This window comes from Rhyacophila brunnea, unplaced genomic scaffold, assembly GCF_057557595.1.
Source record: "Rhyacophila brunnea isolate RB1 unplaced genomic scaffold, BYU_Rbru_1.0 scaffold_4, whole genome shotgun sequence".
NCBI lineage: Eukaryota > Metazoa > Arthropoda > Insecta > Trichoptera > Rhyacophilidae > Rhyacophila > Rhyacophila brunnea.
Genome location: NW_028233068.1, coordinates 12,349,047 through 12,366,966, shown reverse-complemented (window position 1 = coordinate 12,366,966; position 17,920 = coordinate 12,349,047). Strand labels below are relative to the sequence as shown.

The following is a 17,920-nucleotide window of genomic DNA, read 5'->3' as shown; positions in this document are numbered from 1 at the left end:
TAGTGCCATCAAAAACATTGCACACACTGTGATATTGTGGTTCTGCTCAACGCATGTGTCCGAAAAAAAAGGCAAAGTCTTTCCCGTTTACCACAATACCTTACCGTTTCCATTTCAAATTCAGCAAAATTAATTTCTTGCAGTAGGTACCTATAGCTTGATCTTTAAATAGGTTTTTTTAATTCTCGACCTTTCACTTTCCTGTCAATGTGTGCATTGTATTCTTCTAATAAACTTGCCTTTTCAGAATCAGAGGCTTTATGAAACTTATAGCACAGGTCGCAAATGTCTTTCTTTGGTTTGCGGAACTTTAGTTTAAATTCACTGCGTCCAACACAACTCATGCGTTGCCCATTAGGTGGCCATTATAAATATATATTAAAAAAATCGTAATAATATATTGGATTATTACGTTCTCAATATTTAATGAAGAATGCAGTACCTACACATTGAAAAGTATCGATTACAGTGTAGTATATTATAAAGATAATTTTTTTTCTTTAGCGAAAAGTGTCTCTAAAAACCCCTACCAAATGAAGTATTTATACAGAGGAGAGTATTGATAATACCATCATAGTACCTATACATACCTCTTAGAACCCATGGTGACGTACCTGATAAAGCGGCTGACTCTAAAGCTGTGGTGACCTCGCCGATGGATAAAAAAAATGGATGAAATGACCCGATAGGTGGGGCGAACGGCTTACAATTGTTTCTCTTTAAAAGTATGGTAATATAAATAATACAAGATAAAAAAAAAACAACGCTGAGTGGGACTGGAACTTTTACCAATATAAATGTATGTATGAATACTAGCTTATTTCCCCCTAAGTAAGTAGTACACAGGAGACTCGATTGATGAAGCACATTGGCACGAATCCGGTGGTTGCGGGTTCGCGTCCCCCCCCATGGCGTCATATTTTGTTTTCAAGATTTTTTCTAGTAGATATAAATATCTGTGGTATTTTCAATTTAAAAGAATCAAGTGGTTCCAGGTTCCAGTGGGGCTTGAATATATAATATCAATATGTCAATAATGTGGTTAGAGCAATAAAAGGACAATTAAATAAAATCATCATTTTTATTAAGTACATGATCATAACATAATAGATACCCGAATCATCAACAATAATCAAAATAAGGCTAAAACTAGAAAAATAATAAAGAAATTTGCCAAAAAAATCACAATTCAAGACACCAGAGGAACAAAAAAATATGACTGAACACTCAACAAACCTCTATAATATAAATTATTTACAGTTGATTCAAGATTAGTTCATCTTAAGACATAAATCACGATATAACAATAATAATATCACATGTGATTATTTCCTTTTAGGCCATTATTTATTATTGATGCAATAAGCGTAAAAAATATAAAATTGGCACATTTAAAATTATAAGATAACATTAAAGAAAAATTGAATCCTTTCTCCTATAGTTGTATTTACATACATTGCAAATATAATGCATGAATGCAAATTGTAATATGATAATATGGCAAAGTAACACTGCCATCTCTGAAATGGAGAATGGTATAACATTTATGGTCGTAAAGTATTTTGTCCCCATTCAGGCACAACCCACTAACTACAAAAAAAGACCAAAAAAATCTAAATTGCCTTCAGTCTTATCTAATATATTTTAATTATGTCTTTTTTAGAAACGAATGTCATTGACAAATTAGATTAGTGTCATTTTACACTAGTAGATATTTGTTTGAATGGGGAAAATTTTACAATTAAAATATCGTTACCTAAGTACATTGTTATGTCACCTAAATGAAAACAATAACTTGACAATAAAATTGGTAACTGAATGTAGGTACAGTACCAAATTTAATTAGATGGTTAACTTTAACATACATTTGATTAGGCTATAACGGTTTTGCATATTGTTTGCAATATGTAAACGTTTTTTTTTTGAGGTTAGAATGTAGTCCAAGGCATGGATCCTACGACTTGAGAGTATGGATACAAATCATTTCTTTTAAAGTCTATTAAGGTAACCTCTACTCAGCCGTAATTTATGATAAATATGTTATGACTTGTAATTCTGATATGTTTCTTGAGAAACATCAAGTAGTATATAAAATAACATATCGTCACTGTTCTGGCAGAAGACACTAATTCGAAAAAATGACATATTGAGTTAGTTATACCAAAATGTTCCTTATTTCAAACTTTACCGTCTGGAAACCTTCTTAATAAATAAACAGTCTATATTTTAAAGTCATCCTTTTTACGATTACTTAATAAACTCACATGATAGACCATTTCAAACATTTTAACAACTTCAAAGTCAAATTACTCAAAACTAGTATTCTCCAGTTAGTGTGTTCTGCCAGAACAGAGACGATATAAACATATCACATTAGCGTGAAGTTCGATAATTTTGACAGAAAATAAGTCATAGTCAGAGCGACGCCGAACGAGAGAAAGTGATGCAATATGCTAGACTTACATCTGGCATATTGCATTTACATGAAGTATGCAATTCGTGTGCACTAAAAAAATCACTTCAGGGTATTTTCAACCACTATAATCAATAACATTAATATGGACGAAACATTTGGGAAAAAAAATGACAATCACTTTTTTGTCGGGTCTGCCGAATGGCATAATCTGTTCTAATGCCATTACAATAATGGTGATATTGCTATAAATTCCCGATGCTTTTTGTCGGGTCTGCCGAATGGTTCGAACGGGTTCGCTCAAATGAACATTGACACTAGAAACACTGTTCTAATGCCATTACAATAAAGGTCATATTGCTATAAATTCCCGATGCGTGATGTCGCATAATGGAAATTGCGTGACATCTACCTATACATGTGCGAATGTCGCTATGCGCGAATTTACTTGCTAGCTACTGTATTGAGTGCGTTGTCCATTAATAATGTCATTGACTATAACAGACTTATTACACTGTTCTTTTTTTGTCACATGACGCGAAATAAAAAATCATTCTATAATTAATTATTATGCAAAATGTCATTAAAAGAAATGTAATTTTCTTATCTCTAGGGATACTGCACTGATAGCATGTGTTATTCTAAATATACATAATAATGATAATAACGATTGGAAGGCGTTCTGTATTTATAGATCAGGCACATACTACATAGAAATTAGTCGGAACAATTAGCCAAACCCTCAAGTCATACTGGAAAGACAGTCGAAATAGACGTGAAAAGATTGAAAATTTGTGGGAGATTGATATTATTTTTTTTTTTTTTTTTTTTTTTTTTTTCGACCATGTCCGATCCTGATAGGATCATATGGGCCTCCACAGGGTGGAGGTTTGTATTGACAGATTTTATTTTTTACGAGAAATGGATGTCAGCCACTGGCTCAACCTATTAGGTCCATACCCTGACACACACAAATTGAAAAACAATATGTGTACTTGCCAGACCCAGGATTCGAACCTGGGACCCACGGCTTTATAGTCCAACGCTTATGCCGCGCGGCCACCGTGGCCACAGCAAAAAAAAACTTTATTGAAACTGTACTACACATGAGCCGAAAATAATGTTTGTCATCCGTTGTGCAAGTTCATACAGCTGCAAGTATGACTGCTATAGCCTAACATGTCTCATATTTCTTTGCAGTCCCCCACAAAGTGCACCACAAGCAGTGTTGCCAACCGTACTATAATTATAGTACAACACTATAATTTTAAATCCGCCAAAAATGTAAAATACCATAATTTTACGCAAATATGCCAAAAATACTATAATTTTGAAGGATTCGAGATGAAAAATGTTCGTGCACAGTTTTTTCAGAAATACTATAATTTTTATCCTTTTGTACTCAATCAACTTAGACAAAGGCAACACTGAAGTAATATTGTATATATGAATCTTGTAAGAAGTTTATTTTTCATACCTGTCTAATTGAATATCAAAGAATGAGACAATTATTTGAAGACAGCGATAATCGTTACAAAGCCAATGGATTAGAATCTGAATGTAACCATTTTGTATTTTATTCATTTAAAAGTATTTACAATTTTTACTGTAATAATTTCCATTTTATTATTGACATTTTCAGCTGATACCGTCATCTGATCAATGGTAGAATAGATTGACTGTTAGAAAAAAGACAGTTATAGCCGTCAAAAGGAAAATATAATACTTTGATCAAAAGATAAATATCTTGGACATGAATGTGTGACGTATGTACCATTTTTTATTAAATAATACGTACACGAAATTGGTACAATATATAGATCAAGTGACAAGGATCAATATGTTTACCATTTTGATTTTTTTTTAATTCACATAATATAAGGTGACATCAATAAATTAATTCACAATGCATTCCAATTAAAATATTGCACAAAAAATTTATACATCTATATAAAAAAAATATAACACAATTTCTTACCCGCTGAAAAAACAAAATATCCGCCATCGATAATATCATTGTTATTCAAATGTAAATTATGTTATCAATGAAGATATTAATGATTGTAGTGATGGGCCAACGATATTTACAGTAAGAATATTTAAAAATACTGTGTCTAATGGAGTACTAAAAGATCCATGCCTACATGTTCGTTTGATGTAAAAATGACTGTTTTAAATTAGTCAACTTTCATACGAGTGGTGTAGTAAGTGCAAAGCACGTGAGGTAAGCGCTCTTCTAATTTTTTTCACAACACGGAATGCGACCCTGAAGATAACCTAAACATTGCACACGCAACAATATCAATTGAACAAAACTATGTAGGTATCTCATGGAGCCCATTGCTTGCAAACATTATTAACACGATCAAAGTGAAACACTTTCAAAAGATAAATATATTTCTGTGAATAGAAACCTTTTATATGCCTCATGATTAGGGCCCGGATTTATATGCTAGTGCATGTTTTGTTAGGGTGTATGCACAGCTATGAGAGTTGCACAGAAATCTGTTTTGAAAGACACAGAATCCAAAAATAAAATTTTATTGTGCATATAAATGCATATTTGAGACGTTAGAGCATATTTGAGACATTAGTGCATATTTGATAAATAAATGCATATTTTAGAGCTTTTGAATGTATAATTTTAGTTTTTTTAAATTATTTTATCGAAATATAACTAAGTTAGGAAGGAAGATAGTTTAGATGTACTTGCATTTTTAATACCATCTCCGAGCTGTGGATTTATCAGTGGAAAAAGTGAAGTCAACTCGGGCACTATTATTTAAAGTTTGCCCAAGTGGACGTTAAGAGGTAGTTTTCCGCATATAAACAAAATACTGACAGATACCTATGCGGAAAAATTTAATGCCAGAGCATAATATTGAAAAAAAATAATGTATTTCGGGCAAAAAACAGAAAATAGTATTTAGGAATAGTTAAGTGTGTCGTTTTTGTTTTTTAAGTTATGTTTGGTTTACATTGCATTTATTATTCAATTATTTGTAGGTACTTGTGAAAAATCTATTTTGAAAATTGTAATTGATTAACTTTATATTCTTTGTTTGTGTTTTTTGTTCTGATATCGTATTATGTTGAAAAATTATTAACTAGTTATTCGATTTTTTGTCAGTAATATTGGGTAAAGTGGGTATTTACAAAATTTTTTCCCACAAAAAATGACAATTTTTAACTGCATATTTCTTCGGTTTTAGTGCATATTTTATTGATTTTAAGTGCATACGTGCATGCATATAACCATGTTTTTTGTTGCATACAAATCCGGGCCCTACTCATGATATTACTATGGCAGTATCTGACAAGCCGCAGATTTTTAATGACACACATTGAATGTAGAGCGAAGCTCTTACTATAGTCGCTGAAATATCAATAATTTGTGGCTTAGTATTTCATAATTATTCAAATCGATGTCCTTTTTACACCACTCATTGAAATGTTGTTTCACGATTGTCATTTAACGGAATATTAAAATTGATAGCGACACTATCTTTTACTAAATACAATTCTGGGATTCTCTAAAAACCTATTTGGTAACATTTGTTTAGTAGAATCTTATTTGACGCTTATTATTTTCTATTTGCACATTTTGCAGGTCATTTAGTAAAATGTAATGTCTATGCGATGCAATCGTCAAATGCGTAGTCGTAAAGAAATCGACGCAATCTCAATTTAGTCTGAAAGCGAAAACAAAACAACAAACAACAGATGTCAAAAACTTAAACTGCTATAATGACATTAAACAAAATTGCTTTTGCCAAATAAGAAGCAAAAATACTACATAATCCACAACGGATCTGTTGTTACAATATTTTTCAATTTCTTTTATGAAAAAGGTGTTAGTACATAATCATCTGCCATAATCATGCCGGCATTTGATGATGGCAACAGTGACAACTTCAGCTAAAAGCAATAAGCATCCTGTGTTCTTATTATTGTAGTCGCACTCACAAGACTAATTTTTTTCTAATCAACAATGTTGAGTTCACTCTGTGTGCATCAGTGCATTAAGTTCAATTTGATTTATTTATTAAAAAAGAAGAGTATTACGGCATTACTGCTATTGGCATATGCCCCATAATACATAGTAAAATAAAATAACATATTTAATATAAAACAAAAAGAAGAAAAAGTATGTTCTTATGTAATATGAAAGTAAAATAATAAAAAATTATAAATTTAGCCCATTTAACACATCCACAAATATTAAATAATTTATGTAATTTATTTACGGTGTCATGAAATAGGTTAATCGCACGATGCATGGCCTCTTGAAATGGTTACATGTAAATTGTACGTAAAACATTTCACCGTGGCACAGTTTGCCGTGAGCTTTGTTATCGGAAATAGATGACCGTATACTATACGGTCTACAATTTTATTAGATTCAATATGAACATTAATTCAATTTTCATAGCTGATTTTGGCGAAATTAATGAATTCAAGAATGAAAACCTAACCTAACAAATAATAATCCAGTATATCGGCTATTTTCAAAATTTCTTAGCTGCTGGCTTCCTCTAAATTGTAAACTGACAAGAACTATGTTTTATTTAGACATGAATTTTATGTCAGTACTATACGACCCAAAGAAGTTGGACGCTCTCTAATATACAGCCATATATTTCCGATACAACATTTCACGGTGAAGTTTGATAAGGCAAACTGGATACATTACTAGTTTCCGGACACGTCTTGAAATATCACATCCGCCCTGCGATGGGGTCTCATGGGGAACATGAACATTAATACTTACCAGTATAGACGGATTGTAAATGAACCCATGAAGAAATAAAAAGATAGGCTTTTAAAAAACCATCACTTTTTGGGTAGTACAGTAATAGACTAATTTGATAAGTAAATGACAAATGAACTATATAGATTAAGTTGAGGTTACGTCGAGTTTGTATATGCGAATACATTTATGAATAAAAACTATGCTTGCCTATGTCATAAATCTTACTACAAAATATTAGAAAGAATATATTAACATTCGTCATCACTTCATAAAATTGAACATAGAACAATCAAAAGGCAATGAATTAATTTTGAATAGATTCTCCGGTCTGTGTGTTTGAGCAGTAGGCGACTAAATGATTACATAAATTATCTGATGCCAAACGTGTGCGTGGCATCATTGTAGTTGGTCACATTTCACGATATCCGTATCACAAAGGATGGCTAGTCAGTAAAGGATGGGCATCACCTATCCTTGAGTATTTCGGAGACAACTAACATGGTGAAGGTGCTGATCACGTAGAAAGAGCCCGGAATGGAAGAAAGCAGTCTGTATCTCTCGTCTGGAACAAATAAACTCTTTTAATACCTTTGTAGATAACTATGTGCTTAATTATATTTGAGTGTGATCAAAAGTACGGCGAAACCACGGTTTCACATTTTTATTTCCCGCAATTTACGTTTGAAATATTCATAAACTTCAATATATTTTTGTCTGCAGTGCCCAAAACCATGGTTACGCATGCGATTTTATAAGTTTTTGTTGTTTAGTAATGTTTTTTTTATTTAAACATGTTCAAAACGATTTTCAGCGAAGAAAACCATTGTCGGTTCACGAGAAGAGAAACATTCTCATAAAGGTGAAAGAACTCATATCCATAATATGCTCCAAACTAATTTATATGATTTTTTTTATATAAAATGTATTATTATTTTAATTTTCCCTTAGTTTACGTTTTTTTGTCAGTCAATTCAAAAACATATTGTACATATTTGTAAATTCTACAATTTTTGAGATATTAACGTAGATAGTTATTTATTAACGTAGACCATCGGTATTTGAAAAATTAATAAATGAAGTTCTATCATGTAAGCGCAAACATTTATAGATAATAATAAATTCACATCGATCTAATTTACATGGTCGATCTAAGAGACACAGTCATCGTTCAACTCATTTCATATAACTTTAAGGTATCTTATGTAAATTTTTACATAAATTTCAAATTACCCTACATTTATTGAGTTTTTTTGGCAGAATAGTAAATCTAATTTAAATATATATAAATTACCTGTCATGGTATTTGATTTCTTGGTATACGCCCATCCTAATGAACGCTGCACGGCCATTTTCCACTTGGTATACCTAAAGTTTCTCTCTGAAAAAAAATAAAAACATTCAAAATTGAAAATTTTTATATAAATTATTGTATTTGGCTTGATGATCATCAAAGTCGCAATTCTTAGTACATACAGTAGAATTTTACTAATTCGGCACGGAAACTAGAGTGATTTGTTAAAGAAATGTGTAGGAAATATAATTTTAATGTTATTGGGTATTATAATATTGTGGTGTTGGATTAGTAAGATTTTACTGTATTGGTAAAATAACCTGTACCTTTATAATATACTATTGGTACAGAACCATTATATACATAATTTTGAAAAACACCTCTGAGAAAATATATTACAACCAATAGAAAAAATCTTTTCGAAAAAGTAAGACACTCGGCAGGAATCGAACCTGCACCTCTTGGGTTTATGCACCAGTCCACTATGCTACTGGGTGACATACTAATTATGACAAATTTTAACTTAATTTTAATTTAAATTTAATTTTAACTGGGGCGTAAACCCAAGAGATGCAGGTTCGATTCCTGCTGGGTATCTTACTTTTTTCAAAATTATGTATGTTCAATAATTAGAATGGTACATTCTTAAATCTTGTGAATTATTCGTTGAATAAAAGAAATAGTTTATTAAGAACCATTATAATTAGATTGTTATCATTTTATATTAGTAAATAATACAAAAATCTGTTAATACAAACCTCCACTCTGTGGAGGCCCATATGATCCCATTAGAATCGGACATGGTCAAAAAAAAAAAATAGCAAAAAAGAATCAGGCTAACCTTTTTCCGTAGTGGTCGGTAGGAATGGTTCAGTGTGTGGATTCTGCGATGAAGATTTAATATCCCAGATATTCATGGCATGGCCTGCTACCATCGCAACGCCAAGAGCTGTCATGTCCCACGATTCGGATCTAACTAAAAATGTGATAAATCAAATTAGATGTTTTTCATCACTTCATTGCAGTAATCAATTAAAATAATTTATCCATTAACTTACAAACTGGCATCCCGCATAGATCAGCCTGAAGTTGCATCAGTAGGTTATTGGAGCTGACTTTACCGTCTACGTGTAGCTTTGTCAATGGAATCCCGCAGTCTTTGTTCATCGCTTCCAAAACATCACTGCAATGGAGAAGATTGATTATAGAAAGTCTTATACATATTGTATTTGAATCGTTTTTGTCAAATCTTGAATCTTGTTTAATCAAATTTAATTATGTATCATTGAAATTGTATTTTTTTTTACATCGGCTTACCGTGTTTGGAAGCAGATGGCCTCTAACGCTGCTCTTATTAGATGATTTTTGGTCGTAAATGCTGTTAGCCCGCAAATTATTCTGGAACAATAAGGTTGAAAAATGATGTTTTGCATAATTTTGAGGTGTTGATGACATCAACATTGTGATGAGCTTAAAGCCTGAAGTCGTATACTACTGTTATGTAAAAAAAGAAAAAACTATACAAAGGAGTTGAATGGCATAACAAAATGCGAAATGATCATTAATTTATTTTATGGTGTGTACTGTCAATTCATGGTGGAATGCATTGTATTAACAGTTTTAATGCTTTGTGGGAAGGGTATTTCTACCCGCGCGCCGTACCGGTGTTCGACGGCGGGACGGGTAGAAATACCTTTTACGCCGGCTCCACTTGAAGTGCGGGAAAGGTATTTATACCCGATTATTGCATACGAATATTTTATGTCAACGGCTTGAAAATGTTTCAAACTACACACACATCTACAAAAAAAAAAATTTACCGTCGATTCATTTACTTATACACATACTCTTGCGCAGCCCATATGAGAGCTTGTGCGTAATAAGGAAATTTGTTTAGAGTCAATAAATCAGCGAACTATATTTCTGTAGACTTTTTACACTTGTTTATTTTTTGATGGGTGAGCAGGAAGACAACATTTTGTGAAATATCGATGTATTCTTTAAACATGGTTTGTTCGCTGTACTGTGAATGCGATTATATATATATTTTTATGATGTGTGATAAATACTATGCCTCCTTTTCATACTATATATTAGCCTTTGTGAGCGACTGAAAAGACGACAATTTGTGATCGACGGAATGCATTCTTCGCACTTGTTTTAAGTAATATTGTGCGGTGCGATAACGCTGGTATGCGAGCGGAGCAATAAATTATAACATGAGTGGAAACCAATGTTATTTAGATGCCTGTAATCTACAACGATCTATATTGAATATCAGTATTGAATTTTCAGTCTTGAAATACGGCGCTATAGAACGGGTGTGTTTTTACAAGTGAAATATATTTAAGTAATCGATATTTTATTTAATCTTTAAAAAATGGCTTCAGACAATTATGAAAGCGATGACGAAATATTTGCCGATAATTTGTCTGCCTATTCTGGTGAAGATTTGCCAGAATTAGGCAGCGACAGTGATAGCGACAGCGATAGTGAAGAGTGACCTCGCACGAGAAGGGTACCAGTGATACCGTTACAAATCAGTGATTCTGAAGACAGTGAAGTGGAGGAAGAGGAAGTCATGGAATGGTCTGAAATAGACAACCCACCGCATATTGAACCATTTTTAGGTAACGTTGGTGTTTGCGTAGCACCAAACAATTCTGAAAATGTGATGGATATAGTTAGTTTATTTATTGGAGATGATTTACTTAGCATGATGGTAGAAGAAAGCAATCGATACCGCACACAAAATGAATCCCGAATCAAGAAAATGAAGAAATCTATTAAATGGAAGCCTGTAAATCTAGGTGAGATGAAAAAATTCCTCGGACTAATTTTGCTTATGGGACAAGTTCGAAAAGACACAAGAGATGATTATTGGTCTACTGATCCGAGTATAGAAACACCAATATATTCTAAAACAATGAGTCGTGATCGTTTTAGACAAATTTGGCAATCGTGGCACTTTTCAAATAACGATATCATTACGGATTCCAGCGATCGCCTCGAAAAGATTAGGCCAATTATGACATACCTAATACCGAGGTTTTCTTCGGTTTATAAGCCTCAAAGGGAACTTTCTTTAGATGAAGGTATTATACCGTGGCGGGGAAGACTTGTATTTAAAGTCTATAATGCATCTAAGATAATAAAATACGGTATCCTAGTGCGCATGGTCAGTGAAGCCACTACGGGATACATCTGTAATCTGATCATTTACAGTGGGCAAGGAAGACCACAATTAGACACCATCCAATTGCTTCTTGGTCCGTATTTAAATTTGTGGCATCATGTCTATATGGATAATTATTATAATAGTGTAAAAACCAGTGAAGCACTTTTAGAAAATAAAATTAGGACGTGTGGAACAATGCGAATAAACCGAGGCTTCCCAGAATGTTTTAAACACGTCAATCTTAGTGCAGGACAGAGTATGTTCCGTCGGCGAAAGGATGTATTGTTACAACTCTGGAAATCAAAGAGAGATGTTCGAATGATTACAACAATACATCCATCTACCATTTTAAAGAGTCACAACATCGATTGGAATACGAGACTACACATTTGGAAACTGCTATGTGTTATAGAATATAATAAATATATGAAAGGGGTTGACCGTGCGGATCAATATCTCTCTCTTACTACTCGGATCATACGAAGAACAAAAAAATGGACAAAGAGAGTTGTCATGTATTTGTTAAATTGTGCTTTTTTTAATTCTTTTAAAGTTTATAAAGTATTATATCCGACCAAAAGGCTAACTTACAAACAGTTTTTGCGTAGTATAAGCAAATTTTGGATAGCCGACCATATCGTTGAAACCGATGCAATTTTGGAAGAAGCGGGGCCATCTACATCACGATTATCAAGAAGAGTGGGTAAAAGTGATCATCCTGGTAGGTTATCACTCGATATGAAGAGGCATCGAATGATAAAAATTGTTACAGATGGTAAAAAAAAATACCCACAAAGACAGTGTCGAGTGTGTTCGGTGCACAAAAAGAAAAGTTTGACTAGTTATATGTGTACATTTTGTGACGTCCCCCTACACAGGGGTGAGTGTTTTCGTAAATATCATACTTTATCCAGATATTAGAATAATAATTTTTGTGCGGGAATTTATTTATAGTGAATGGAATATTTTTTACGAAACCTTCCTGTAAATATGTGATTAGCTCCATGTACTTATGTTATTTTAAACAATTTGTTCTAAAAAGAAACACAGCACTGAGGAGCAATATATGGTGAGTGTGAATTCCAAATTTCATTAAAAAATAACTGATAGTTTGGAAGATAGAGCGATTTTTGTAAAATTCGATTTTATTTCAATTTCCGCTGGTTTTCGCCCGCTGCGTGTACCTGTGCCTTTGTACTGAGGCCCGCGCAAAATGTGTTAATAATTGAATAAAACACAATATTTATGACTGATTATGATTATCTTTGGGCAAAATATAGTCAATTAAGAATTCGGTTGATTAATAATCGTGTCCAGAAAATTGTACGTATGCAGTTCGGCATATCACACTTCACTGTGAAATATTGTATCGGAAATATATGGTCGTATATTAAAGACCGTCCAACGCCTTTGGGTTGTATAGTACTGAGATAAAATTCATGTCTAAATAAGTCACAGTTCTTGTCGGTTTACAGGAAGCCAGCGGCAAAAATTTTTTGAAAATAACCGATATACTGGATTATTTGTTAGGTTAGATTAAGTTAGGTTAGGTTTTCATTCTTGAAGAAATATTATTGTCAGCAATGCTCCATGAACAACGTATATTTTTTTCATCTCTTTCTGAGCTATGGTGAAATGTAATAAGTACAATTTACATGAAACCATTAATAATACCTCTTAATAAATCGGTATAGAGATCATATTATTAATATCACCAAGTATCAAAAGCGGGATAATGAATAAGTTAGGTACCCTCTAGCATCTTTCCTCCAGTACGGCGCGTACAATCCACTGAATGCAGGCACGAAGTAAACATCTCCGGTGGAAGGTGCGGCACGAGCTGCTTTTTCCAGATCTTCATCAACATCTTTAACAATCTTTAATTTATCTCTCATCCATTTTAAGGCACCTCCGCCCACTGCCACTGAACCTGAAGAAAATAAAGACGTCATTACATGGCATTGCAAATCTGAATTTCTGCATTGTATAATGGCATTAGGTACTAAAAAAAATAGATAGTAACAGATATAATTGTTCTTCCTCTCTGAAAAAGCACTCGATGGCAAGTAAAAGACAATACGTGTTCAAATTTCATCAAGTCTAGAATTTTTTTAATAAGTATGTTGTTAAGGCTTTTACAACCCGACCTATGTACAATGTACATACATAATATGTTTATTAATTTTATTTTAACAGTTGTATATTTTATTCCCTGAATATTACAGTTTTATAAACAAAGTTATGGTCTGCAGTTACAAGCCCAAGCTCAATTTATTAATCCTGCAATCCTGGGAAGGTATCGATGTTACATAGTTGTTTACAATTTATTAGCATAAGAATTATGAGCCAGGTTAAGTAATGATGTTTGTAATAACGTTTTCCTTAAGCCTCAATTACATTGAGCTTCTTTACGAGCTGTTTATTGGCGAATTTACAATCTGCCTGTAAAGTCGCCCAGTGTAATCATCGAATAAGCTAATAAGCAGGTTGTAAACACTCTACCGAGAAAAGTTAAAAGCCCCTTTACACGCTACACGCCGGCATGTGGGCCTACTGCGTCTGCGCAGTAGAGCGCAGTACCAACCTCCCGGTAAAAAAATGAACTACGTTCCGTCAAAATAGTCGTTGGCTTGTGGCTTCTCAGCGAATGGAAAGTTTTGTGTGTAATCATCAAATCGCAGTAGCTGAATCGCCCGCTTTTAAATTCGCCAATAAACAGTTCGTAAATAAGCTCAATGTAATTGAGGCTTTAATAAAAAGATTTGAGAAACCGAATGCTGGCAATCCAAATTGGTCTCATACAGCAATGACACAATAGTGGACTAGATCAAACATGTTTTCTAACCTTCAAGAGCGTACACTGTAGGAGCATCTTTTCCCAACTTGTAAGCTACCGTTGTTACCAATCCGTGTGATGACTGTACTCTCTGTAATTAAACGAAACAGTACAATCAATATTATTTAGTAGGTATATGGAATGAGAAGATTTAGCGTCTCCAGCTCAGTAACGGAAAGTTGCTACTGGACAGTTACTATCTCAGTATTAGCCTTTTTGCATTGTATTAAAATTCTACACGGGTTCCAACAATACACAAATCACGATAAACTACATTTCCTTCTTATACGTATAATATAATTTTATCATTATTAGTATACCTACTCAATATTATAGTGGTTATTTGAAAAATGTGTAATTTGTTGTTTTAAATAGTTTTCATGTTTTTTTCCATTCACCGTTCAGTTGTCCCTCCGCCAAGCTACCAAAGCTTTTCCCAAAGTAGTCATACACTTACGTATACACAAAATTTGTTTCTTCTTTAATTTCTCAATGATAAAGATGTCAATACGATTTGTAATTTACCAATAGACAAGACAGCAAAGTATGATAATGTTTGTGAATATTACCTTAGTTCCAGTATTGTAAAGGAGAAAGCATCCGCTTCTATAGGTGTTTTTGGCTTGTCCCTCTTTCAAACACATATGACCTACTAATGCTGATTGCTGATTTCCTAAAATCTGCAACAAATAGTACAAAAGTGTTTAGCTAACTCATATATTATTAATGGCATGTAAGTATTTTCAAATATCGGTAAGCTTAGTTGAAATTACATACTATGATAAAATTAGCAATATGTTTTTAACCTTTTTACTGGCGGTAGGTGTATGTATGGCAGTACCTTGCACGCCGCGAATTTTATTGCAAAAATAAAAAATTAAAATCAATTTACGTTGAAAAATAATTCTGTTTAAAATGAATTCTGTTTTAATTCTGAGTATGTGACGATATTCCCAATACATGTCGTTGTGTGTTCAACATATTTTTATGTTTAAAATAATTGATTTACGTTAAACGTTTACGTTAAATCTCGTTTAAAGCGGGACGTCATTTTTGTATGAGCGGCGTTCCGTTTACGGAAAAGTCGGACGTCTTAAGACGTCATTGGCAGCCATCCCGTTAAGATGTTTCATACCCCCATTACCATAGGGATTGCAATACCAAATGAAAATACCAATACCGGTATTTCGGTATTTCCTATTGAATACCGGTATTCGTAAAATCATAGGAAAAAACAGAAATATCTACTAATAAATATAACATAATGTAAAAATATCTTTAAAATATTAATATTTTATAGCATGTGTCATTGCTGGTCACCAAGGATGATGAAGGGCCACGGAAGAAAACCAAACATCGCGTAACACGACAAAAAAAAATTCAGTACACTGTCAATACAGAATATATCGGTATTGTCTAATTTTTAAAACCGGTATTTCGGTATCGAAAAATACTGGGATACCGGTTTTGAAATACCAGATTGCAATTCCTACATGACCATGCCTGATCCTAATAAGATCATATTGGCCTACACAGAGTGAATGTTTGTATTACCAGATTTTTGTTTTTATGAGAAATGGGTGTTAGCCACTTGCTCAAACTATTAGATCCATACTGTGGATCATAGTATGGATTACACAAATTGAAAATCAATACGTGCATTTGCCAGACCCAGGATTCGAACCTGGGACCCACGACATTATAAACCAATACTTATGCCGCTACTTGCTGCAATAATGCCTATATTCCATTCCACAACAAAATTGAGTGAAAAATGTATAGATTAAAAATGTCGTAACATTATCAGAAAGCTAGTCTATGGCAATAAATATAATATATTCCTACCCCGGAGATAGGTATTCCGTCTAAGATTGATCCATCTGCAACTTTTCCATATATTTCTGCACTCGATCTGATCTCTGGTAGTATATTCCGATTGATTTTGAATAATCTAAAAGACAAGAAGACAGACAATAAACGAAATTGCATTTTTTTTTAAAGATTCTGTATTTTTGCAACAAGTTGTCATGGCATTCAACTTAATTGATAATCAGTACAATCAACAAAGCGTTTAGATCAGGGGTAGTCAACCTGGTCTCTACGGCGTTCCAGTTTTCATGGTGGGCGGTAGGGGTTTTAAAAACATTTTCATTATGCTTTCATAAAATTCTGTGACAATTTAAAATTCAGAAAATATACTATTTGTATTTCCCTCGCATAAGTTTAGTTCATGTTACGTAAGTGAAACTAAATAGCGCTATAGTGCTTGCATACAAAGTATAATAAAAATATACATTTAACTACAGTAAGTTGTTTTATAAAGATTTATTCTGCCAAACTTAGTGAAAGTCTGACATAAAGTATTCGGTAAGTAATTATTATTATATGCTTTGACTTGCTGTAACTCTTTATAAATTTTATAAAGTAAAATTACTTCCCTACTTAATATTTCACCATTACTGTGGAACCGGTGGGCGGTTAGAAAATTTTAACAGAGAAAAAAAACTAACAGAGATACAAAAGTGGGCGTTAGGTATAAAAAGGTTGACTACCCCTGGTTTAGATCAACCAACAACAAACTGAGTGATATATATTGCTTGAAATGAATTATTAAATTAATATTTGAATGTTCAATTAAGTTATAGGGAAATGACATTCATAAAACTGTGCAAAAACTACCTGAGTAAGGCTGGGTCCCAATTTAAACTTTCTATATTCATGAGAAGAGTTCTTGATGCATTGGTAACGTCCGTGATATGCAGGCCACCTTTCGGTCCACCCGTCAGGTTCTGAAAAAGTATCCCGAATCAATCAGACGTAGAAGTTTTGAAATTCTAAACAATAAAATCTTAATTTATGTGAAATCACAATAAGTAAATGCTTATAATTATTCTTATATAGCCATAAAAACATAATTTATTAAAAATTAATATAATACTGAGCACGTGTCACATATCACAAAGAAATCTATTATTATTCATGTTTAAATCCAAATTGGAAATCCAAAAGCGATGCCAGTATTTTAATAGTAAAGAGTTGTTTTTTTTACAAAATTCACAACCTATCTAAGGTTCCGTATTTGTCTGTATATGTCTCGGTACAGTAATGAAACAACAGCAGTCTCTCACATATCGGTTTTGCTCAGGCCTTTCATCATTCAGTAAATGCAGGCTCTGATAAAAAAATTGCCGATAAGCAACATGTCAAGAACATGTGGTGTTACTATCATTCAGCGCTTGTGTATGGCTTATAATTTCAAATGGTCTTGTCTTACGAGCGATTACTGAGTCAATGTTGTATGAATACTGTACTGTACCATCAGAAAACAGTCTAAATCAAAGTGATCATTCAAACATAATACGTTATCTACAATGTGTAGATGCTAAAGCCAAATTTTCATTGGTCGAGTTAGTGGTAGAGTACTTTGGCAAGTACCATCCTTGTATCTT

The 17,920-nt window shown here is 33.0% G+C and overlaps 1 protein-coding gene across 2 annotated transcripts in view; it reads right to left on the bottom strand.

Moving 5' to 3' along the window:
• Positions 1-6,255: 6,255 nt before the first annotated feature.
• The window catches only part of Gk2 (Glycerol kinase 2), a 57,346-nt gene continuing 45,681 nt past the window's right edge, over positions 6,256-17,920 (bottom strand). Inside the window, exons 6-15 of one of the 2 annotated variants that reach the window (XM_085954089.1) lie at positions 17,151-17,260; positions 16,317-16,422; positions 15,041-15,151; positions 14,481-14,562; positions 13,388-13,565; positions 9,775-9,855; positions 9,516-9,640; positions 9,299-9,433; positions 8,458-8,544; positions 6,256-7,728 (exon numbers count right to left, since the gene is read on the bottom strand). In XM_085954089.1, the coding sequence (XP_085810215.1) occupies positions 7,631-7,728; positions 8,458-8,544; positions 9,299-9,433; positions 9,516-9,640; positions 9,775-9,855; positions 13,388-13,565; positions 14,481-14,562; positions 15,041-15,151; positions 16,317-16,422; positions 17,151-17,260 (1,113 nt within the window). In that variant the 3' untranslated portion in view covers positions 6,256-7,630. The remainder of the gene's footprint in view (positions 7,729-8,457; positions 8,545-9,298; positions 9,434-9,515; positions 9,641-9,774; positions 9,856-13,387; positions 13,566-14,480; positions 14,563-15,040; positions 15,152-16,316; positions 16,423-17,150; positions 17,261-17,920) is intronic. The other variant, XM_085954088.1, reaches the window with a different exon arrangement.